Source organism: Melanotaenia boesemani, chromosome 3 (assembly GCF_017639745.1).
Source record: "Melanotaenia boesemani isolate fMelBoe1 chromosome 3, fMelBoe1.pri, whole genome shotgun sequence".
In the NCBI taxonomy this organism is placed as follows: domain Eukaryota; kingdom Metazoa; phylum Chordata; class Actinopteri; order Atheriniformes; family Melanotaeniidae; genus Melanotaenia; species Melanotaenia boesemani.
Window position 1 is genome coordinate 26,733,114 of NC_055684.1, and position 25,486 is coordinate 26,758,599.

The window sequence follows — 25,486 nt, forward strand, 5'->3', positions numbered from 1 at the left end:
AATTGTGCTTTTAGCCCATGTGTCAAACTCTGTACTTTCCTGAGAAGTGTCTGTATGCTGCTGAGCTGCCACTCCTGCTCCTCCTCCACCCTACAACAGCACACCACAAGTTACCTTTCAGGGCATGTTCTTCAATTTACCACTGATCTTGAGCCTGTACACTTTGTAAGAAGACTGATACCCTTTAAACTTTTGGGGATTTTTCATGGATTGTTGAGGACTGAGTAACAGTTGGGGGTCTCAGCCATCTGCTTCTTCACAGCGGTCTAAAGAGATTGGTGATCAATAGTGATCAAGCAGCAGCTGACACTCCCAAGTGGACAAAAGGCACATTTTACATGACTGTGTTGATGTCCCATTGTAAAGTAGAAAAGGCTTAACCAGAAAACTGAAGATGTAGGTAAACTGCTGCTAAATCTACATCAAAGCAAGATTATTTATATATATATATATATATATATATATATATATACATAATATATGTATAGAGCGAGAGAGAGAGAGAGAGAGAGAGAGAGAGAGAGAGAGAGAGAGAAACATTCACAAGATTTTATTGTTTAGGCCTTGTTTTTTCCTTTTCTTAAAAAAGTAAGATAAATAATGATATTCTTTATCATTATATTTGTTGGTGAACGCATTTTATGTATAATGTTAGTGAATTACTGATTTTATTGAATATATACACTACTGTTCAAAAGTTTGGGGTCACTTTGCCATGGGATTCAATAGGGAAGTGACCCCAAACTTTTGAACACTAGTGTATATATTAAATAAAATCAGTAATTCACTAACATTATACATAAAATGGGTTATGTGTATATTTTTTTGTTTTAAAGATGATAGTTAAAAATAGATTATTCGAAGCATACCAGATCAACAGCTGAGAGCTTGCATCTGCTGATGTTATGTCATTGGCTGTGTCGCTTCTCACCATCACTGGCATCACTGGGTGGTGAAGTCAATACAAAAAAAGAGGAATTCACTTTTACTGCCAATAGATTACCTGATTGTGTGAAACCCCTCAAAAATCCATGTCATCATCATGTGCATGTGCTTCACAAATGCATGTACGTGCCAGTTTGCCGTCTTACTCCACATCTGCAGAATGCCTCATCCAAACAGACTTCAGTGGGATACTGTAATATAACAAATGGTGGGCACGTGGCGTCTGCAGTTGTCTGTTTGTGCCTCTGCTATCGGACACACTGTAGTGCCTGCTCTGGTTCTTGGTGTGCTCAGTTTTTCAGTGTTTGAGTTGGTGGTATGAATCAAAGCAGCACAGCTAGTAGTTGAATATTGTATGGAAGGAATAATTCAGTTATTTTCTAACAGTTAGAAAATACAATAGCCCAGTCTTGACAAAATGAACTGCTCTTTATTTTACAGCAGTTATTAGTTCAGTATATATACCAGCAATACGGTTAGTGTATACATGCTTTTTCTTTATTTTTAAAACCTATGCAGTAGTCAGCAACAATACTTATCTGTGACATGAGGTCTTAAGCTACCACAATTTCTACAGAATGAAAAGGTAAGAGAGGCTTTAAGGGATTAAGATAAAAATATGATCTGAAGCAACCACACAGGTCCTCCGTATGCCTCTTTTTAAACTCACTTTAAAGCCCTCTAGATTAACATAGTTGCCTTTGATGAAACAGGCCTCTGGCCACAGCGGGTTGTAAAAACGTTTCCACTGCTGGAATTCTGGCCAGATAATGAAGCTGAGATGGAAACGTGCCTCTACAAAGGCATTTCTTCTAGTATACTGTGAGTAGGAGGGCTTAAAACTCTCAGCTTCCTGTTTCTAAAAACTGCTCTATTGTTTTAAAGGGCAGGTTTAAAATACACATTATGAACAGAACATTATAACTTTGTTCCAACTGCAATGAACCATGCAAAATGACCACTCTGGTGTTGTTTTATTGAACTTGTCTTTTGTTTTTTCTTCCTTTTGCTGCCTCTTTATCGAGTTCATTAGCTGAGCTTCCTCTGGCTGCTCTCCCTTTCCCATTCACTCATGTATATCTGCAGCACATGGATCTATTTTTGGACTTATATCAATCAGCTGCTTATGTTATCACATCCACCAGGTCATATGTTGTAACTGCCAAAGTGAGGCCTCTAATGTCCTGGGATCCAAAGAAAATTTAATAATGCTGTATTATGTTAACCTTTCAAATCTTTCAATTAAAACCAACAAAGTCTATTTTCATTTTCAAAAAAAAAAAATTTATTGGCGTCTCTGAACTTTGGTAGATTTTCTTACACGTCAGTCCGATGTTGACTCTTGTCCTGTCTCTTGCTCTGTAACTTTCTGTCTTTATTGTCCTCTTGTCCTCTGATGTCCTATTGCGTTTTTTTTGACAAATCAAACATTTTGCGCATTCAAAACGGCCAGTGTGTTGAGATGCAGCTGCAGCCATGTGATGCGGTGCTTAAAGCGAAACTCAGCTGTGACATGATGCAGCATCCTGGAAGCAAAAGTTGTGATGTGCAGTTTTTCAGCCTCTGGAAGCTGCTGGAGAATGATGTGTCACTGGGCTCTCAAACAAGTCAAAATGCAGAGTTTTAAGGTTTGGAAGTTACATTGTGCTGTTTAATATACACTTTTGCTTTTAAAAGATGCCCTTTGATAAATATGGAACTTTCAGAGCCGGTGCTGTCTAGCTTGGGCGGTTTGAGTTTAGTTGAGTATACATGCAGCTACATGCATGAGTTATTTTACCACCAGTCCAAACATATTATGTGGGTGTTTTAGTCTGGGTTTCAGAACTACGGTGTTGTAATATTTTGGTCAGACTAACACAATAATTCCTTTTTATTCCTGTTGTCATTAATACGTTATGTGATTGAATACTTTTTATGTTTTTTTGCTTCTCAGATTTTGATGAGTCATAATAGAAATACCTCTCTGAGATCCAGCTGGATCTTTTTGACTTTTTAATCCTGTAATTTTGATGTTGAAATATATGTAGGGGGATGTCTTCTTTAAACTGGCTGTATTTGGTTTGAGAGGAGTTTTTATTTAATATATATTCCATCTCTAGATCATTTTTGGACTTTGGGCTATATATTGAAGCCATTTGTTAAAACTTCAGTCTCTTTTTTAATTCACCTTTTTTATAGTAACATGTAACATTATTGTCCCTAAATTTGCACTGATTTATTTTCTGGTGTGAAATATTTATAAAAGAAAATGCACAAATTTTGATTCTTTATTTATATATTGTTCTGTTTTACAATTTAAACTACTAAGAAAAAAGATAACTGCAGTCGTTATGTGTGTATTTCATATTACCAGTGCCTTATTTTAAGATCACATAAATTAAGGCTTTTCAGGAAGAGACAGCTCTTAAGGCTTCCTGTCAACAAGAGGAAGCTGTCTGCACTTTTGGCTGGTCACTTTGGCTGTTGGCGAACTTCATATCTAAAAATCTCACTGAGGGAGAAAGAATTTATGATATGAGTGTTTATTGGCCCCCAAGAGAGGATTTAACATTAATTTATCATCTTGGGGAAACATGAAAATTATAAAAAAAAAAAAAAAATCTAGAGCTTTAATAAATCCACTGTTACATGAAAAGAACTGTCTTTCTAAATTTTGCCTGAAGTACACATTTAATCATTTTAAAGATAGTTTACATTTAAATGACGCTGTCTGAGATTATCAGATGAAATATTACAGAAGTGTTAAAGTGAGAAGCAGTTAAAATGTCATTGTTTTCCATTATTGTTGTGGAAAGAGCAGCTGTGTCATATTTTAGAGGAAGTTCAAAGCTTTGTTTTTGTTGTACAGACTACAGAGCATATGGAAAATTTGGCCATCTTCCAACATAAGAGTAGCATAAAGTAGTGCAGCATAAATAAGGGCTTGTTTCATCCTCGTACTCTGAAGTCAAACACAGTGCAGCTCAACCACCCAGAATCATAACTGCCAGCTCTGCTCTTTGTTCAGAGATCAGAATCTGCACAGTGTGATGGGGCAGTGGATCTTCAGCCCATATTACTGAGGTTTCGTATTTTCAGAGCTTGGATTCTTCCATTTAACATTGCACCTTAGTTTCATAACTCTTTTTAAATATTCATTTCCAGACTAAATAAAGACTTATATTTAATAGTTTTACCTTGAGGAAAAAACAACAAAATCACTGCTTGCCTTCTTGGATACTCCAACAGCCACACTGAGTAGACAGCTGCTATCCGCCACCAGGCCGCACTTGTAGGGATTTGTCCATTTGTGCTGTTCTCTGTGTATCAGATGAGCTGTCAGACTTAAATTATACATCATAACCTCAGGAAATCTTTACAATATTTAAATGTACTGACTTGTGTGAGGATATATGTCAACATTAATACAGTTCTTCATTTTGACCAAACTTGGTTATGATTGCAGTTTCCACTCTGAGTGTAGCTGATTCATTAAATCAACTATATTAAAACCACAGATCAAATATTTACTATATGTTATTTTCTGCAGAAAATTGTGTGAGCTGTTAATATGTCATCTGGTTCAATGTAGCCCTCGGAAAAGAACAGCTTTCTGTTTCACATTTCTTGTCATCTCCCAGAGACAACTGTTTTGTTGGGACATTTTTGTTTTTATTGTGGCAGTACCATAAAAAAGAGCACAGTTGTGCTTGTGGGAGACCAGTTGTAATTGCTTCCAGCAGTCAGTCTGGTTCCAGCATTCTTTGTATTTTTTTTTTTCCTCTCCTTCTATACAGTGAAAAGTTTTAGATCACTAGCATATTGGTTGATTTGCTTCAGGTTCCCGTGGAACAAGAGAGAGGAAGGGAGGACAGGGTGTAAAAATAGCTTGCACGCCCTTCTTTGCATTGTGTAAAATCAGCATCTGCACACAAAAGTACTCATGAAAATCTCGGGCATTGGGAGCACTTAAGAAAAAGGCCCATTTTGCTGACCAACAATGATGTTGGATTTGTAAGAGTGTTTAAAGAATTTTGTGCATTTTTCCATGTAGTTCTGTTTTGCTAATGATGTTTTTAGGCTCTTATAAAGCTCTGTGCTCAAATCTAAAAAAAAAAAAAAAGTAAACAGACCCATGTTGTTCTGTGCATCTTGCAAACAAAGCACTCTTTGTCTGAAAACCAGGACAAAGCATAGACACTCAGTTAAACTTTAGAAGAAGTAAATTTCAAGTTTGTCTCCACATCCCCAAACCCCATAAGTGGTGAGAGTCGTTCGTGCTGGTCGAAAAGTTCCCCTTGGCTGCTGGAGCAGAGATAATTGGACCCAGGTTCAGCCGGGGTTTTGGTATTCACAACTCCAGCCAAGTTTTGGTCTTCTCAGCTCCTCTTGCCAGACAGTGCCTGTATGCGAGCAGTTGTCTGACCAGGCAACATATTTTGACTTATTTTATGCATGTGAGGAATCCTGACACATTTCAGTCAGGTGATGTTTTTCTTTTGTCAGGTCTTACATGTGTGGAATTTGATGTTTTGGGTAAACAGGGTGTTAATATTTGCAGGGGTTACATTAATCTGTCTGGGTTTGTATTGTGTTTTGTTTGGAGGTCAAAAGCTGATCCTGTAGAAATCCACTTGTAGATGCCGGGTAACTGTTGGGTGTTTTGTCTTGAAAACATCCTGGATAAAGATGGCTGATAAACCTGCTAATTTTCTTTTTAAATACTAGATTTTTATGTATAACAAATAGTATATACATCAGGCCATGACTAGAACATTGAAAAACTGACAAAAGCTCTTTTTTTCCACACATAAATACTATAGATTTTCAGGAGAAAGTTCAGTCCAGTCTTTTTCCACTATTGTCATTCACACAAACGCATCACAACAGGACGTTTTTCTGCAGGAGATGCACTCTCCCAGCAAGAAATGTGATGTGGAGGTAATGGGTATCGGCATTTTATAGCATAGGGAAAACAGGATATGATGCAGAAATTAGGCTCTGGAAATCTCTTATTTTCTTTATAACACATAAAGCTGATGAGGCTTCTTATTTTTCTGCATGCATATACTTACAAATCAGTAAATCAATAAAGAAAGTAGGACAATTCTCCACACACAGCACACAGAAAAACTCACTTGAACAGCAGCAGAAAATGTTCAGGACTATTTGCCCACACATTCAAACATTAACTTTCTTATTTTATCCTATTGACTTTCCATTTTAAAAAACATATCTTAGTCAAAAAGTGTGTTAAAAATGTGCATTTATTATAATGCATACAATGTACATAAATCCAACCACCCAAAAGAATAGTGTTTATAAGTTTTCACTGAAAATCTGCCAGGTCTAACATTTAAAAATGTGTCTGTTTATGGAGAAAGTGAAGATAGGTCGTGCTGGGTTGCATAGTGGGACAGGAGTGCCATCTTAAAAGCAATTCTCCTCCATTAGGATAATTTTATGATTAAAAAAGGTCAAATCCAGTGGAAATACCTGGAATAAATTAATCACATCACTGAATACAAGATGTGCCAAATAACAAGCTGGCATTGTGCCAAAATCGGATTCCCTGCTAAATATGACCATTTCTTGGTAAATTATATTAAAGTGAGCAAAATGATAATACTTCCTAATAAATTCAGACATGTTTTCTGTTTTCTGTTTTTTTTTTTTTTTTTACCTCCACCAAAGCAGAGGTTATGTTTTCAGCAGAGCTGGTCTGTCTGTCTGTTAGCAACATTACTCAAAAAGTTATGGACAAATTTTGCTAAAATTTTCAGGAAATGGAATAAGGTAATAAGTAATTAGATTTTAGGGGTGATCCATCGGGATCCAAGAATTCTTTATTATTCAAAAATAGAGATAATTAAAAGCTTACAGCTTCTAACTCAACAAATAATGTCCAGAATTATTGGCTAAAAAATTCACAATATGACATAGATGTTAAATACAGTAACCAGATCGTTACAAACCCAGATTGCCACCAGTAGATAAAATGTGAATTTCTTCAATGTCTTTAAGACCATTCTAACCATTTGCCTCATATTGGTGTCTAAGTGTATGTTTCCAGGGTCAAGGATTCTGAATAAGATGTGGCAAATATCCTGAGAATGGAAACAGAGAGTGAGATATATGAGCTTGAAGGATTCATAAGAGTGTAATTAGGTGGGCTGTTGGGCCTTTTGGGGTTTTTTCTCACGAGTGACCCTATGACTTGGCAGAGGTCAGCGCTCTCTGAGTGCTTCTAGTTTTTTATGGAATTATAAGAGGATGTTCTGAGTCACTATATTGGTTAGAAAGACCTATTTTAAAATTCATTAAAATTTATTTTAGAGGTTGATTATTGAGTTGGAGGGAAGAAACAATATCCTGAAGTTATAATTATGCAGCTGTGCATGCAAAGGATGACCTTGGAGGAAGCCAGAATATAATATGGTGTCTAGACAAATTGATGCATGATACCAACTTTACCTTCTCGATACAGACGATGAGAAAATGAGGGTGAAAATGGCTTCTTAGTGTTCAGATTTCAGCTATTTAAATTTCAGTCTCTCAAACTGTCTAGGAAGATTTATCTGTTGTTATTCCTCAAACTAGAGCAACACATTCCCACTGATAGTTTCTCTTTTTGTTTGTTTGTTTTAGCTTTCCTCCAGGGCTATCGTTTTTCCACAATGTTACATTAAATGGCTATATGGATTTTAGTGGTAAACAATAATTGTACACCTCAGAGAAGTCTCGAAGATGGAAATTAGGGAAACAGTCACTCTGTCACACTTGAGGAAGCGCCTTCTTGACCCCATTGTGGTTTGTCCGAGTTTGCTGATTGTTCTCAGCTGGTTTAGAAGAAAACAGTGACAAATGAAGTCTCTGGTTACAACAATCCAAGGCTCTTACTATGGACTCAGACATTTTCAGACAAGCAGTACCTTGTCTGTCATCTTGGCCTGTGTGTGTTTGTGTGTGTAGCAGTGTGATGTTTAACTATGTAACGTGTCTATCGACAGGTTGCAGGAAAGAAATACACCCTGTGGGATGACTTCCTTGTTGAGGGCAGAGGCAGCAATCAGCAGGAAATGACCTTGGGAGATCTGCTGCAGCATATCAAGGTACAGCAAGAAAACACACACCACACACACACACAGTGCTACTGAATACTGTTTTTCATTTTCATTCCCCCTTAAACCTGCTCACCTTCCTCCAGTGCACATGTTGCAACAGTGTCCATTGTTTTTAAATGTGTGACCACTTTACACCTACTTCTCGCAACTTAAAGATTCTTTTCTACATTTTCTGCATCCTGGACAAAAATTAAAAAGTGATAAAACATATTCTTCTCCTCTTGCAACAATGTATGGATGATTAAAATTAGGTATAAACTGGTTATTGATTCCACCATCATTTGAAACAATAACTTAGAATATTGTTACTTTGATAACAAGAATTTTATTTTAAATTAAACACTTTGATCTACTGTCTCTAAATATGATTTCATGGCTTTGTTTTATACATCTATTTATTTATTTTTGTCAGTGAATCAACCTCAGGAGTTGAGAATGGAGCATGCATTGGTTACAGGCTGCCTTTGCATTTTTGTATCTTAGGTTGTGCCTCTTTTGGAAGTGGTGTGCACTTTATCTAACATGCAAACTTAAATCTGCATAATTTACTCTTAAATATTAAATGATATTATTACTGTACCAGAGACCATACAGTAAATAGGGTAGCTCAGACAACCATGCATCCGATTGGTGCATAACAGGCCGCAGGCACATGCTGACACCTAATTTTGACTCATTAGACTCTTCCTGATAAGTCATGAATTGAATTGGACTTGGTTGATAAGACACCACACACACTGCAAATGTGGATGTGGAAGTTGGCAGCTAGCAGGCAAATGGCTGGCCCGTCAAAATCCCATCATGATTCCTCTTTCACATACAGTCCTTATAACCCATGAGCTTCACTGTTAATGTGTTCCTCTGTGTTTAACAGATAAACCATCATAAGCTCTAATTGTTCACCACTAGGTTAATTTTGTGACGTTTCATATGCTTTTTAAAAAGACTGAAATATCCCGTTTGAATTAGCATTTGCAACCTTCTCGGTACTGGTAATTTCTTCTTGGTAGTGATTTAACAAGCATTATTTTTGCTAGAATTTCTTAATCTGCCACAGCCATTTTAGGCCTCTTCAGAGATTCCTGACTGAGTTAAGATCTGGTTGTAGTTCCACAGTTTTCTTAAAATTGCTCCCATGTTTTCTTGATGATCATAGTCTTGATATAAACCCTAGCTCCAGTCTGAGAATCTGAGCAATTTGGAAAGATTTTTCTATTATGATTACTCTGCATCAGAAAATCATTCCCACAGCATGATGCTACCATGACCATGTTTGGATGATAGGATGGTATTGATATAAATAATAATGATTATGAATTAGATTTATATAGCACTTTTCAAGACACTCAAAACACTTTACAGTGAAGTGCATTATTCATTCACGCTGCATTCAGACTCGGTGGTGGTAACCTACATGTGTAACCACAGCTGCCCTGGGGTAGACTGACAGAAAGACGATGCTTAAAGCCTGGGGACGTCAACAAACTCTGTTGGGAATTGTGGATAAATAGTTCAATCTCTGACTCTTTTCCTGGTCTGAAAGTCATTGAGTTGCCTTGTAAACTGGAGAAAGTCTTACATTTTTCTAATGCAGTAATAGTATATGAATTAGTTGTAACAGAATTAATGAGTCCAGGACTTGCGGTTTGTTTTTTCTGTTTAGTTTTGTTTGTTTTTTTTGTTTGTTTTTTTTTTCAGGTTTATTTTGGCCCTGAGCAGAAATTTAGTCTCTTTATTATGTTGGCCCAAAAATTGGCATGTGTTACTATTGCTCCTAATTTTGCTTGTATAGACACTGCACAGCTTTTGGGGCCAAACAGATCACCTGCAGCTCTACAAAAAACACATATTACATGTTAGAAAAAAAAAATTTTTTTTCTTTTTGTTAGAATTAAAGCAATGCTCTACTTCTAACTAAACTGGATTATTTTTCTGCTTCTGTGCAGGAGAAGTATGACTTGAACATCTGCAGTCTTTTCTATGGACCTGCCATCCTGTACAATGGACATGAAGAAAGGCTGAAGAAAAGGTATGCTCAGATAAAACAATATTGTACATGGCCATGCTCTTGCTGTCCTGCGCACATAACAAGTCACAAAACACAGTGCTCCTTTGTTTGTTTGGAGAGTAATGGCAGGATGAGGCGCTTCCTCCAAGCCTATGAGAGAGCCTGTTAACACCCTTGCACACACTTCACTGAACACAGACGATTAAGACACCTCCTCAGGTTTCCTTCAGTTTGCTGAGGACACGAGTTAAAGAGTTAAATTAGTGTGAACTTTTGCATCTTGGAAGTCACGTTATTCAGGACTGTATTAAATTACCACACTTTTCTATCTCTTGGTCAGTTAATGGACTGAATCACAGATGAATGTACAGTAGACTCTGCAGGGTGTGTTTTAATTCCCAAGGACAGGATGAATAATTCCATCATTAGACCGTTTACATGTGATAATTCCAGGATTAAAAGAACGTTTGAATAATAGTTGCTCATAGCTTAAAGCTGTTTGGACTTGAAACAAAATGTGCATTATTCGACTGTTTTTGACAGTCATGTCTCAGGAGAGCTGGTGTTGTGATTAGATTAAGCTGCAGGGGAGAGGGGCCGAGTGCTGGCCATGTGGACTGCAGACTCTACATGACAAATACACACTTCAGTAGGCACTTCCTGTGGAGTCTCCCTGCTCCATGTTTCCTGTGTTGAGCCACCGAAAAGGGAACAAAGAACAACACAACTAAAAGCCAGCTGACAAAGCTTTATCATAGAGGAAAATTTGTGTTATTCTATGTTTTGATTGGTTTCAATACCCTACATGTAATGTAATGCATTTTAACTTCCTTATACTGTTTGCAAGATGAAGGTCTTATAGAACTGATATTGTATGGTGGTGTTTAAGGTTACATAGTTTGCAGTATAAAGCTGAACTTTGTGGCTCACTGTTGTTTCCCTAATTATTTTTAAGTCATTATGGTGGTCTATAGCAAAAAGAAATTAACCTTGTCAAACTCAAAGGGGGGGAAAAAAGCAAAAAGAGAAACCGTTTTTCTTGCAACTAACAACAAACATTTGTTTGCTGTATTTGGACAGAAATTATATTGTGCAATGCATTTTTTTTTTCAGTGTGTCTGATGTGGTGAAAATGGTAACAAAGGCAGACATCCCACCTCATAAGAAGATGCTAGAGTTGATCCCTTCTTTTGCTGAAGATGAGGACTGCGAACTGGTACCAACTATCAGATATATGCTCAAGTGACACAGCCAGTGTGAGGTTTCTTCACTGAAAAGGTTCAAAGCAATTCAACCCTCCAGAGAGATACTGAGGTTTAATAAACTCATTTTTAAACTTTTCTGCTAATTTTGAAATGTAATTTTTTTAGCAGGTTGAAACAATCTATGGTACCTGACCTATGCCCAAAAAATAATGAATGCCAAATGCTCCAAGACTAACATACAATTTATCATTTGCTTTTTTTTGTCACTTTTTAATAAGACTACATTGGAATCTTGGTAAACTGCCATTTCCTTTGTCATTTTCCTATGTGAAATTTTACCTTAAAGTCATGTTATTAATTATGACTCATAAATAAAGTGTCAAGCTCTCCATAATCTATACCTGCTTGTCCCAAAGCTGAGTCATGGGTCATGTAAAGATTGTCTTTTTAGAGTCTTGCTAAGAGGTTGTGCAGATGCATTCCAGGTTATTATATGACATGATACTGTTCCAAGCTTCCAGGTTTAATTCAGCTTAGGATGAGCACAATATTAAGAGAGTAGCAGTGTTGGACACTTGTTTAACCGTCTTCTACTCTCCATCTCTGTAAACTGTTAAGACTAAAGAAACTGGAGTCATCTAGGATGCTTTTGTGTTCAGATATCTGTCTTCCCCTTTTGCTTAAACTCACAATAAACTTTTAACAAGTTCTTGTTCCCTGGCAACATTTACTTTTGCTAAGCGAATGGTCTCTGTAATCATTAGTGCAACTACTGCCACATAACTGGATTTTTAAGAACATGGATGGAAATTGTGTGAACAAGGTAATAAATTTACATTTGAGGAACAAGTTTTATCTATGTTCTTCATTTTCAAAAATTATTTCCATAATTATCTATCAGGTAGTTCTTTTATTTCTGGTGCAGAGTAAACATGACTATGATGACCACACCAACCTATTTTTTTTAACCTTTTTTTTAACCTTGTGTAGTTCATACACTACACAATGTTTTGATCCTCTTAACTGTTCACATATAATTTGATTATTATTATTTCTAGTTACTATAGTTGTTGAAATCTCAGTTCTATGGACAGAATCCTTTTCTCCACAGTTCTGTCAAAAATGATAAAAAAAAAAATATAAATATATATATATAATATATACATTAAAATTATTTGAATGCAAAACATTTAATCCAATTGCAGAAGGGTATAATGTTTTATCGTTCCTTTAATCATTTTGTAGCATTTACTGTCACACAAACTTTGGCAGGAACAAAGCATTTACATTAAATACACAAAGCTTACAGTCCAGAAATATTAGCTTTGAAAATATCAAAATTTGTATAAAAAATATTAAGTCTTTTAATGCCGTTATGCTCAGATATATCCAATGATGTCATTGCATATGATGGGTTGTCGGCTGCCTGTCTTCATGAGAGCAGTAAACTGGTAGAAGTCCGTGTCCAGCTGATGCAGTCCTGTGTGAGACTGGTGGAAGAAAGGTTTGAGAGACTCCAGTCCCACTGGACAGGACATCCGCTGAGGAGCTTCTGCAGGTCTGGATCTTGTGGACCCCACCGACTTTGGCCTCATTTCAACATTTTTAGACATCCCTGCCAGCTTCCGGCGCATGTTACCCAAGATGTCTTTTGCAAGACGCCGGCCTGCACTAGGCTTTAGTTCTGCTTGCTCAGGACAGTCTGGTAGGTCCATCCAATTCTTTATTAGATCAGCAAAACTATTGTCCCCCAGAACCAGGGGTTGTCTGTTCCTGCTGCGGCTCAGGAGCAGTGTGGTCCAGTCCTCTGCATCACTGGCTTCAAAAGAAGTCCAGCACTCCAGGCAAGCATCAGATGTTGATTTGGGCCTGATGCGACCGGAGGAGCCTCTGTTAGTACGAACACAAGCAGATGAGGAGACGCGGACATTTCTGGTTCGTCTCAGCACCACACCTTCATCCTGCCAGGAAGCCTCTGAATAACCTGAGTCAAAGTCCACACTCTTCTCACTGCTGGGGGAGCCTTGTGCCAGCCGTTCATGCTCCTGCTGCTCTTCCTCTTCTTCCAGCGGGCTGGCCAGGCAGCAGGCAGAGTCATATGTGCTGGCTTCACTGGCATCAGAAACACGGAGACGGGTGAGCCGTTCCTGCATAGCTCTCTGTTTGTAGAGCCGTGTGACAGCAAAAGACTGGATACATGGCTCGCTCAGTGGCCTCGGTCTGCTTATCTGCTTCAAGTCCTGCAAGGACCTCATCATGGAGTGCATTTGGCCCCGGAGACAGTTAGTAGAATCTCCTAAACACAGCTGGACAATGAGAAAGAGACAAACTCTTAATAAATGTGCTGCAGAATTTAAAATAAGCCCACTTAAAATCCCTTACTCCACAAGATTGTGTTACAGCAGACTACAGGACTCTAAGACTGCTTTCCAAAATATCGTGATCTGGCCAGCTGTGAGGCAACAACAGTTTCTTGAGTTATTTGGGCCAATGACATTTTTACCAGCTGAGATCACTCAGTTCTACAGCCTTAAAACAATTCCTGAAAAACCTCAGAGTAACTTTATGGAGACCATCCCAAGCAGTATGAGCCCAGAAAATGAAGCATTCAGAATTCCCAGCACAGGATGCATATTTCTAACTGGGAAAATTCTCCCTGCCTCCTTAAGTTGGAGGGGAAGTTTGAACAAAGTAAGAGCTGAATCTGGAGTCCACTGAAAAGGCCCACATATCCTCTCTGGACCCCTCTACATTACAGGATGTTGACTGGAGTATATTATAAAGCAGGAAATGACAGCAACATTTTGGAATTACCCAGAGATATTCTTATCATGAATCATAGAATCTCCCAGCTTTCAGATGAATAAAAAAAAAAAGCTATAAAATTCACCTCCCCCATGATCTTCACAAAAATTCATTAAAATGCAGTCGCTAAGCTTTCCTGTACCAGAAAGTAGCGGAATTATTGTCAGTGTAATCAGTAACCTTTTAAATTGTTTTTTTTTTTTTCTCTCATAGAGTTTTTTTTTTTTTCTTCTTTTCCAAGTTTTTACTAAATTTACCTTGCTGAGTCCCTATCCTGCCAGTATTTGGCTTGGAGTAGTCAGGAAACCACAGTACCATGATGTTATCACAGCTGTGGGTGCTGAACCATTTGGCCCCTAGAGAGACTTATCAGACACCCACAGAGAGACCCTATAGTGAGAATGCCACTTTAAAAATGCACTATTCTTCTTGGCTGCTTTCACACAATGGACACAAGTGATTCACACAGTTTTATGCATTTAGAGGATTTGAAGATTTAAAGACTTTAGTGTTACATGAATCGTCCAAGGAAAATTTGATAACATTTGTGCAAATGTTGCAGCGTGTTTTGCAAATAAACACGTTATTTTGCTAAGGCAAGCAGGCTTTTTTCAATCAACACATATAACCAACATAATGAGAAAAAAAAATAAACTTACCATTTCTTGTATTAACGAGTTTGCAGTGAAGTTCAAAACCTCCGTTTAATTTCTGAGAACAAATGGAAATTGAACCATACTACATATATTTAACTATTAGTCCTCCTGAAATATAGAGTTTAAGTCTAATAATAGCTACACACCTCTGCAGGCAGTTTAAAATTAAGTGCAGCGCAGTCAGCACGTCCACGTGCACCAGCTGATCAGAGGCGATATGTTGCTCTGCGTCCCCTCTTCTGATCCACATGAAGGTTTGTCAGCGGACTTTGACAATCTTGAGTTTTCTGCCGCAGCAAATCAGCGCAGCGCATCAAAAGAACAGCCAATCAGATGTCGCCTGAAACAGGAGCTCTCCCAGAGTCATTTCAGTAAGTCCCTACTGTGTGTAAATTTCACCATGCAAGACTGCTGGACTCCACATCTGGGTCTGGGAGATTAAACTTTTAATCTCTTATATTTTGTCATTTAATCATGTAATATCAGTTCGATTAACCGGAAAAAAATCATAATAATAACGATGACTGTAGTGAATATGTATTTATATTTTTGAGACGTTTCAAAAAATGATACCCCAAGCGTCTCATTGAATATACATGCTTTATATTTAAAGTACAAAAAGCTTGGGATCAGTTTGTTCAACTTTACCGGGTGGGGGGAAAGTAAAAAAAAAAAAAAATTAAAAAAACTTAATCAAGCTTTATAGAATGGGATTATTCTCACTTTCTCACTAAAGGCTATTATCTTTGAATAATGAACTGTATTTGAACCTTTGGTCCCTCACATTTTACAGTAAATCTAGTCGAATGATTCAGAATGGATCAGTGTCTTTCAAAATATGGGGTTAACTTACTCATAGGCTTTGTTGTCAAAGTTGTCAAATGATGGGAGTACAATGAACTGCACGGAAACACCAGTTTACTGAAATCTACGTAGCGCCACCTTGTGGATCTGGTTGTTTCACATCCTGTTGATGTAAACTATTAGTTAAGAATTCTTTCTGGGCCTTTTTGAGTTGCAAACACACCATTGGGCTGAAATAATGTCTTCATTAAAATGAGAATAAGCCATTCATGCTCCTCTCACATCTTGGTAAGCTAACAGTACTGTGTTATAATTCAGCTAAGTGGTGACAGTTTGTTTCAGTCTACTTCAATTACTCTGTTCATCACTAACAAAGATAAAGATGTTATGTGAACGTGCAGATACTTTAAATCAGAAGAATTGTTGCTAAAACACATGGTTTTATGATTATTATTAACAACTGATGTGAATATATGACTATGTTTAAAATGGGACAGCTGAGCTACAGGGAAAACAAATATTTGAAAATAGTACACAATGGCAGGAAGGTATATTGCATCATACTTTTACCTGTTGCCTTAATTGTATGTTTTCTAATACATTATACATTTCTTCATTCTTATTGTGAATTTGTGTTAATTTTTAGTCCATATTTCTAATTTACAAATGGAAATCCCCAGCGGACTACTTTCTCAGAGTTCCCACTTTTCTTTATCTTCCTCTTTTCTTTTTCTTTTAATTATTATTAAAGCATTTCTCCAGATCGTTCCTCTCAACACATTACACTTTAGACAAAGTGACCAAACTTTTATTTACATTTAACATGTGAATGACCTTTATTTTTAACATTAATGAACAACTATCATAACTTTTGTCATGGTGTTGTGGTGCATCTTTAATCAGGGTTTATGCAAACTTAGGTGAAAGAGAAATAGCCCTAAATCACACTATGTAGATAGCATGTCTCTAAAGAACAAGTGTAAACAGATATCAAGGCACAAACATATGTAAAAAGACTTGGAATGAAAAGACCGTACAGAATAATCCATGTTAGGAACAGACATCACCACTTAAAAAGCTTGCAGATATCTTAAAAGTGACACATAGCTATTTCTTTTTCTTTGTTTTTCTTTATTTTTTTTTTAAGAAGTTACTTAAGGAATGTTATTAGTTTGTTAGGGATACAGGCTAATCTATGGACAGTCATGCAGAACAATGCACTACAATACAAGAGTGAATATTGATTGTGTGTAAACATTGTACAAAAAACATTTTCCCTTCATCTAATGCCATTCTCCATGCGTGTTGGTTTTCTTCTAAAAATAAGCTCTGTGCAGTCAAATAGGTCATCAAATGAATTAAAATAAGCTCATAAGATTTTTTTTTTATAAAAAGTCTTTTCTTTGTCAACTGTCTTCTTCTTAAACTTCCAAAGCAAAAAGGCAAAAAAGTAAAATGAAAACCATAATAACTCAACTAAGAAACCTGAATGGAAATTAATAAACTGAGCAAATCAAACAATCAAATGAACAGTTCTTAGACTGGTCCATGAAAACCTATTAATAATTAAATATCTTTCCATTTGCACTGTGCTGTGATGAGATGAAGGGTTCTAATTACAAAATGTTTTGCTCTTCTGACAATTGTTTTCAACTAAAGCTACACGGCTGATGAGTTAAACTGTCATGTTACAGATCTGATCACAATGCCTTGATTTTTGAATGATTGCTCTTATCAAATTAGAGTCATTTGTCCAATATATGTATGCAGATGCTCAGCATTAACAGAATAAGAACCCCTACAAAGAGCAGTAAGAAAAATATATATATATATAAAGTAATGATAACAGGTGTGACAGAGAAAGTGATGATTGCAAATCAGTGATTTCAGGGTTCTGTCAGGTTCCTCCTCCAGTAATCAAGTCTGTCATGGTTTTCATTATGAAAAGCAGTAATCATCACATGGCTATTGCAGTCTCTCATGCAGTCTGTGTGCAATGGGCATCATCCTGCAGAAAAAAAAAGATTACAACATGTTTATTGGTCTAGGTCACTACAAAAAGTCTTAAAGTTTATTAACAGATCTGAAGGGAATTTTACTTGCTATTATTGGACGCCTGTGAATTAATTTAGTATTTAAGTTTTCAATGCTTCAAGGTGTGTTCAGTTCTTGGAAATGTATGGTTATGAATGTTGTCAAAGTAATTGCATCTTACTTTGTATTAACCATAAAACAAACAAACAAACAACAAAAAACAATAATAATGAATTAATGAATGAAACATTTATTAAACAAAACACCATACCATTTTATTTCTAAAGCCTGTTAACATAACTGCTGACAAAAGTGTGCTAAGCACAAAAACCGCACAAATAAAGAATAAGCTAGATAAAAATGCAAATAAGACCATAAATGACCATATAGGAGCTATGAGTAATTTAAAATAACACAAGTACATACAAAAGGTAAAAGACACAGATGACAACTCATACTTGCTTGAAAGCCAAAGAGAAAAAGTGTGTTTTTAAAAAAGACTTAAAAACAACAAGAGAAGGAGCTTGTCTGACCTGCAGTGGGAGCTCATTCCATATTTTAGGAGCTAAAACGGAAAAGGCTCTGTCTCCCTAGGATTTATAAAATGTTTTGTAGACAGTTAAAAGCATCTGGTCAGCTGATCTAAGAGCATGTAATGGCATGTATGGGTGACCATTAAGAGACTTGAAAACAAATAAAAGAATCTCAAAATGGATCTGTAGATGAACAGGAAGCCAGTGAAGGGAAGCTGAAACTGGAGTTATTTGCTCTCATTTGCCTGTACCAGTTACAAATCGCACATATATATATACATCCCAACAGTTGCTCCCTACTCACCATGTCATTCCCATATCCTACCTTTAGAAAAGACCACAGTCTTTCAGGTTGTTCTTAATAATAACATCAGTGACTGCATCAAAGACAAACTGCACGTTCTTGGTGTCAGTGGCACAGGTGAAGTGGGTGTAGATCTCCTTGGTGTCCTTTTTCTTGTTCAGATCTTCAAACTGGGTCTGGATATAGCTGGCAGCTTCATCAAACTTGTTGGCCCCTGGGAAGAAAGAGAAAAGAAAAAGCAGATGAGCAAGTAATTTATTCTCAAAGAGGCGACAAGTTTCTGCATAAGTTTCTGCAGATGCTGAATGTTGTTTTCTCAACTGCAGATTTGCTCCATTGTGTACCTGCGTATTCAGGGAAGCAGATGGTGAGGGGGCTGCGGGTAATCTTCTCCTCAAAGAGGTCTTTCTTGTTAAGGAAGAGGATGATGGAGGTTTCAGTGAACCATTTGTTGTTGCAGATGGAGTCAAAAAGCTTCATGCTCTCGTGCATTCGGTTCTAAAGTGAAGGAAAACCATTCATTATGGCTGATGGCTTTGACTTAAGGACATCCAATGCCTGAGAACTGCCACAAGGGGACAATGTTGTTTCATGTTATATTTGAAATATGAGAATAATCACAGCAGAGGAGGCCTTTCAAACACTTACAAGTAGTTTATTTAGCCATAACAGGTTCTTCGGCATTTCATGTGTTTCTGTGCATTACAACTTAAACTACCCCATGCTAAAAAGGAGACTAAGAGCAAATTTATCAAGCTTGTAAAGTGACATCTTTAAACAGATTAACCCAAGCACACATACACCAGAAAATGGGGTTTTTCTTACCATCTCCTCATCCTCAGCCAGCACCAGGTCATAAGCGCTCAGTGCAACACAAAAGATAATGGCTGTTACTCCTTCAAAACAGTGAATCCACTTCTTTCTCTCTGAGCGTTGGCCTCCCACGTCAAACATTCTGCAAGAAAAATAAAAAATAAAAGAATAAAATGTGGGATTGTGTGTCTGTGGCTGAAGAAACTAGGTTGCAAAACATTAATGTGACGCTAAAAGGAATAACAGGGAGCTGAAAAGGACACTTTGGGAAAAATTACGGTGAAAGAGGGAAGGTAAAAATTAGAGTGACATTCCATCTGAAACTACATTACATTTCCAAAAGATTACTTTAAGTGCAAAAGTGGTGAGAAAGTTAAAAGATGTTTGTGAGAAAACTGAGAAGGGACTGGAGGTTAATGCAGGCTACAAGAAAAAAGGCATGCCTCTATCATCGGAGCAAAGCACAGGGTAATGGGAAGTCTGAGAGCCACAATTGCGGTCTGAGAAAAAGGCGAGGCGATAACAGTCCTCTAAGTTGAGGACATCTTCCGTAACCTTATAAAATACTAGACAAATATGAGGTTTGAGCAAAGCATGATCTGATGAGGTTAGACATAATCTAACATCAGCATCTGAACATTTTAAAATGAATCCTCTGTTCCTCTGTATCTTTAGGTTTTCCTTTCTATTGTACGTATGACAAACAGCACAGAATTACAAGACGGTGACGTTCTTTTTATTGATTTTCTTCATGTATTATTGAGGCCAAATACTGAAGCTGTGGGAGAGTAAATATCAGGGGCTATCAGGAAACAGGTCACATCAGAGCCACATGGCTGCTGCTGCCTTTTTGTTAGTGACTTCTGTTCACCTCTTCTCTCTTTATATCTAACCCTTTCTAAAGATCTGTACTCTTAGTGCTGTTATGTACCATATTTTACATTATATATTTACTTATATTCTCCAATGTTTAAAGGATCTTTCTTGCATCCTCTTTTAAAAGATATATCTGTATATCACAGGAGTGGTGTGGTTGGGTCAGGGCATATTTTATAGAAGACGAATAGTAGTGTGCCATATACAGTGGGACATACTAAAACATTATGGCTCAGTACAATTCTTGCTTTTTTTTTTTTTTTGATCGAGAGCTTCGTGGGCAGGATCAGATTTATTTAGTCAGCTCTTTGTGCAATCGTGATGATTAAGCTTTTAATTACTGGTATAATTTGGGCTCTGGCTAGTGAATATGCACACTTAAAATCACAGGGGTTTGTCAGCCCTTAAGCCTAATAAAATTGGAACCATTATGTTTTCTGGATAAAGTTGTAAATTATGTAAAAGGCTTGCCTGCACAATAATACTCAATGAAGGATATGCTGACTTTATGAAAGTGTTCAGGTTGGTTCTGCAATGTCACTGCTTCTGCACTTACAGGACTTAAACAAAACAATAAACAGTTACAACATATTCATATTTAATTTAATTTTTTATTGTTAGTTTGTTTTCTTTGCTGTTCTCCTAAATTACAAGACTGGTCATGTTTCAATGGCAAGTACTACATGACAATTAGCTTTTTCCTGTATCATTGGAAGGAAGCATCAGAGGGGTGTGAACCTTGAGAGGTGCTGGTCAAATACAATCAATTATTTAGCAAGAGCTCCCTGAACTCTCACACTAATTGTAATTAGCTTAAGCACTTGTTCTGGAAAAAAAGAAGGACAATAGGAGGGCATTTTTTGGTCATTTTAAAACTCCTCAGCTCAAATGAAAATCAAATCAAATCACTGATATGATCTTACTTGAAGTGCAGTTCCTTGAAGGTGAAGTGAGTCTCGACAATGCCTGTAGTCTTGACCCGAGTTCGTAGCACATCCTGCTGGGTGGGAATGTAATCTGCTTTTGCTATCCTCTCCAGGTCATTCAGGTAACTAAGACGGAAAAATAGAGATCAAGATTTCAACATGATTTGCAGCCTGCAAGAAAGATAGAAACAGAAACAACAATAGGCTGACAGAACACATCAACACACAGGTCACTGACCACTCGTCGTGCAATCCACATCTAATACAGCTGTTTTTACTTCCTGAAAACATTTTTAAGGGCCTTTTTAGTTACTGCTAATACTGTGGGCTGTTGTGATATTTTAGCAACACTCTTTACTCAGGTTAGACTCTAGCTTCGCAGCTCCACCTTGTGTTGCTGCAACAACAAAAACTCAATAAGAGTGAGGTAAAAGATGATGCTATTGACTGTAATTAGGACTGGGCCATATGAACCAAATTTCATATCTCAATATTTTTTACCTGAATCACGATATACGATATATACCTCTATATAATTTTTTTGTCAAATAACAAAAGAGACCGTTCTAATTTACAGTCTTAAGTGCTAAATGCACTTTTATTCAGGATCAGCAACACATGTGCATTAAAACAGCTGACTGAAATTAAAGTTGCTGTATATTAAATTAAATTAAAACAAAATGAATGAAAAATACTTTTCAATGACCAAAACAAAAATACAGTTGTGCAAAAAGCAAAAAGAAAAGATACTTTTAACTCAAAACAAGCTATCTCGATATAAACGATATTCCCTCATTTAATGTCACATGTGAAAAGGTCTATATATTTTGAAAATCTCGATATATTGCCTATTGTATTGTAATGCAATGTTTTCAGCATTTACTTATACACACTCATTACTAACATTAAGCTTATCAATCACCAACATATGTGTAACATGTTATCTGCAGCCTCTCAACTCTGCATAAAATCTCTCAAGAGATGACTTGTCTGCTTTACAATGGCTATCTCATATACCCATTCAAGTTAAATATCAGTTACATGAATAATCCACAGTGTGTTTGCATTTGAGGATGATATGTGGTGTTGGGATCTAAAGTGAATCTGTTATTGGTGATATATTTGCCAGCATCAATTCAATTTTTACAATGCTGGGTTTAAAGATGAGTAAGTCAAGGTGCGACTCTAGGCAACAAACATAAACTCTGTAGATATAATGTAACAAATCCCTACATGGTGAGTGATGGCTGACTGAAATATATTTCAAAAGGTATGTGATAGCTTTTGAAGGATTACCACTAAACCCACTACTACTATAAAAGATCTGCAGTGAGAGAATTTCTATGGCAACATGCATAGTTTCTACGTTTTACTTGTGATTGCTGTGATGTTCCTTCTGTGATCAATTTGAATACAATATTCAAAGTCAAAAGGGTGTGAGAGTAATCCTCCAAGACGTTTTGCCTTTAAAAAGCGAAACTGCTCACAGCTTATGTTACTTAAACAAAGGCGAGAGAATTACACACAGTTTATCTAAGACAGAGAGGCAAGTTAAAATTCACACAAGAAACAAAGAACAAAGAAAGTTTAATCTTGCTCTCCAGTCACTACATTGGCTGTAATTCCTTTCACGTTTGCATCTAAATGGTCGTTCTCAATTTAGAAATCTGTTTTCCCACTTCTCCTCTATCCATTTTTGCATTTGCTCCAATTTCTGACAGACTGTTGGTCAGTAGGGGGGTGTGGAAGCATCCTTGCTATGCTTGACACAGCCTGCGCCACTTTCACATATATTACATCATCTTCCAAAGCCAGCTGAGAGATTAAGTTGCCCAGCCAACCTATACTTCACAGAAAGAAACAGATATATGATGTATCCAGCATTTCAGATCAACTCATTTCACCATTCATGCATATCCCACCCTTGTAATTTTAATAATTAATGAGTTGGGGAAAAAACAAAAAAAACTAGCAGAGTTACTGAAGAGAATAAAAACAAAACAAATGATCAAACCAACATTCTGCTGTGCTATCACAGCAGCCATAACAAATGACTTCTAAATTTACTGCCAAAAAAGTCTATCATCATGTTTAAAAGGACAAAAGAGTCACTTGTAGGTATTTTTGTAAGACCTATCAATTCTCAAGTTTACTTGGAAACTGATTTTCTTTCTATTTTTTTCCTCCCTTTTATTTCCATCCCTCAATACAAACTGTACTTTACTCTGCTTATCAGGTTGCAATATTAAAGATCGGATCCAGAGAGGGAGAAAAGATCCCTAAATGGAAGTTATTGGCCTATCTTTCACATCTTCATTACCTCCCCAGAGAAGTCAGACAGATTTGCACTGCAGCACATATTATACAGGTTGCAAATAGAATCCATCACAATGCCAAGCAAACAGCATCAGAAGGCAGCAGTCAGCTATTCATATAAACATCAATATAAAAGTAATCTAGATGAGTATCAACCAAGCCCAAACAACAAAATCTGACTCTTTTTTTAATGTTGTTGTAAATTAAAAAGTGCTGTCTTGAAAGAGAATTATCTTTGTTTGAATGACAAGCACACAGCATTTATCAAGCGGCTGTGAGATTTCACATTAAGGTATGTTTACATTTACATCTAGTTAAAGTCAGGTGTCTGTAGAAGCAGATCACTCAATGATTGATGCACAGGTAAAAGATGCTGATAGAAGCATCTTAAATATTGAAAAATTGTGCAGAATATTAAAAAGCAGACATTTTACTGAGTTAGTACTAAGCTATAAGGTATTCCTCTGCTGAACTGACTGTATGATTAGATCGATTTGAAAGATAACTTAATGAAATCCACTCAAAATACTCACTATGCTGCAGAGTCGTTGAGCTGGTATTCTCGAGACCTGGAAAAGCAGCTTTGTATGCCACTGTCTGCCCACAGTCGCCTGATCACATTGGCCAAGTCATCAGGAAGAATGCCCTGCTCCTCTGCAGCTGCAGAAAGGGCAAAGAGCTGCTGGGCATCGTCCTGCAGGGGGCGGTGAGGACACAGCACTGGGTTGTTACTGGGAACATACAGTATGTGCCAAAAGCAACACTGAAATGTTCATCCACGAAAAAATGACATTTAATCTATTGTATAGAAGTGTTTATGGATGAATACTAAAATAATTCCTCTGAGAGGCTGTCATCTTGCAAAGTCTATCCTAACACAGCGCACACATGCACATGCACACTAAAATGGTTTTTGGTTGCTGAAATTCTCTTGCTAAAAGAGCTGGGAGGAGAGCCACTGCTAAAGCAGTTTAGATGTCGTGATCAAAGAGCACAATCTACAATGCACTTAAATATGTAAAATTATGAATATCCTATACCATATACTACATAGTCTGAAAATATTCAGAGGAAGGGTCTTCTTTGAGCTGGCATCAACACACATGATAACAGATAGAGACATTATGGTCCTATTAAGATACAAAACATAATGATAAAAATATACAATTTGTAATCTATGCAAATGTATGCTGTTAAATATGTGAAAAATATGGTCCATTGCAGAGTAAACATATCTGTTCATGTCAGAGAGAAAAAAACCACCTTTCTTCTCTGCATTTCTACAATATTTAAATATTAAACAAAATGTCATAGGATGTACATCTCTAAACTAAAGCCAGGGAAGCAAAGGTTATGACAGAGGTATTTTAATGTGGGGATTATGTCACTGACAAATAGGATAAGGGGATGTGCCAATCAATCTGGGTTGAGCATATGCAAGATATTCAAGATGTTTTAGTTTGACTCAAGGCAACAGCATGCAAAGCTGCTATAAACGACTGAAACCTTTTATTCTGTTGTTTACCACTCTGCTAGTTATTTCTTGTTGGCATTAATTTAAAGAGCCCATGGCATGACTTTTCATTATTTCTCACTTATCTGCTGGGTTCTGGCTTATGAAGTTAAAACAATGTGTTATCACCTTAAAAAACAACCAAAGCTCAAAAAGAGAGCTTTAAACATGTTTTAAAATTTGTATGCATAATAAACTTGATTTATTCAGCAGTCTCAAATTCTTGCTCACGAGAATGTTTTTCAGCAACTTGGCAACTATAACGTCAGAGTTCCCAAATTCCCTCATATGTTCAAATTTCCCCAGGCAGTGTGCCCCAGCTACAGTGTGCATGTTATCCATTGCATGGCCATTTCAATAGCAGCTGAGGATCCATACCCAAGTTCAAATAACTGGCAGTTCTGTTATTCATCAGGACTGGGTCATGCAGAGTGAGTGGGTGTCAGTCAAAATCCACCTGGACAGGGCCAAATAAACAAGTGGGTGACAGTAGCCAGCAAAGTTCAGGTCAAATCCAGGCTAACAATAGCTACTCTGAATGATCAGGCACTAGCCATTAGCTGCCAAAACTGGGTACTGCTGATCGAGCAGGCATTAAAAAAAACATCCATCATGGCAGGACTGAGTGACCAAGCAACAGCT

General features: G+C 37.0%; 3 protein-coding genes across 5 annotated transcripts in view; 1 reads left to right on the plus strand and 2 right to left on the minus strand.

The window, feature by feature from the left end:
* uba7 (ubiquitin-like modifier activating enzyme 7) overlaps positions 1 to 11,664 on the plus strand; it is a 35,148-nt gene extending 23,484 nt beyond the window's left edge. For both annotated transcript variants that reach the window (XM_041980993.1, XM_041980992.1), the window contains 3 exons: positions 7,938 to 8,039; positions 9,998 to 10,080; positions 11,173 to 11,664. In XM_041980993.1, coding sequence (XP_041836927.1) covers positions 7,938 to 8,039; positions 9,998 to 10,080; positions 11,173 to 11,305 — 318 coding nt within the window. In that variant the 3' untranslated portion in view covers positions 11,306 to 11,664. The remainder of the gene's footprint in view (positions 1 to 7,937; positions 8,040 to 9,997; positions 10,081 to 11,172) is intronic.
* A 786-nt stretch (positions 11,665 to 12,450) lies between these two features.
* Positions 12,451 to 14,997, minus strand: inka1b (inka box actin regulator 1b). The gene is made up of 3 exons (XM_041980994.1): positions 14,872 to 14,997; positions 14,729 to 14,780; positions 12,451 to 13,570 (listed from the first exon to the last, which is right to left on the minus strand). The coding sequence occupies exons 2-3, from the start codon at positions 14,729 to 14,731 to the stop codon at positions 12,644 to 12,646; spliced, it is 930 nt and encodes a 309-aa protein (XP_041836928.1). The 5' UTR covers positions 14,732 to 14,780; positions 14,872 to 14,997; the 3' UTR covers positions 12,451 to 12,643.
* A 1,943-nt stretch (positions 14,998 to 16,940) lies between these two features.
* gnai2b (guanine nucleotide binding protein (G protein), alpha inhibiting activity polypeptide 2b) overlaps positions 16,941 to 25,486 on the minus strand; it is a 42,035-nt gene continuing 33,489 nt past the window's right edge. For both annotated transcript variants that reach the window (XM_041981066.1, XM_041981065.1), the window contains 6 exons: positions 23,865 to 24,025; positions 21,013 to 21,141; positions 19,226 to 19,355; positions 18,745 to 18,898; positions 18,422 to 18,614; positions 16,941 to 17,537 (listed from right to left, as the gene is read on the minus strand). In XM_041981066.1, coding sequence (XP_041837000.1) covers positions 18,424 to 18,614; positions 18,745 to 18,898; positions 19,226 to 19,355; positions 21,013 to 21,141; positions 23,865 to 24,025 — 765 coding nt within the window. In that variant the 3' untranslated portion in view covers positions 16,941 to 17,537; positions 18,422 to 18,423. The remainder of the gene's footprint in view (positions 17,538 to 18,421; positions 18,615 to 18,744; positions 18,899 to 19,225; positions 19,356 to 21,012; positions 21,142 to 23,864; positions 24,026 to 25,486) is intronic.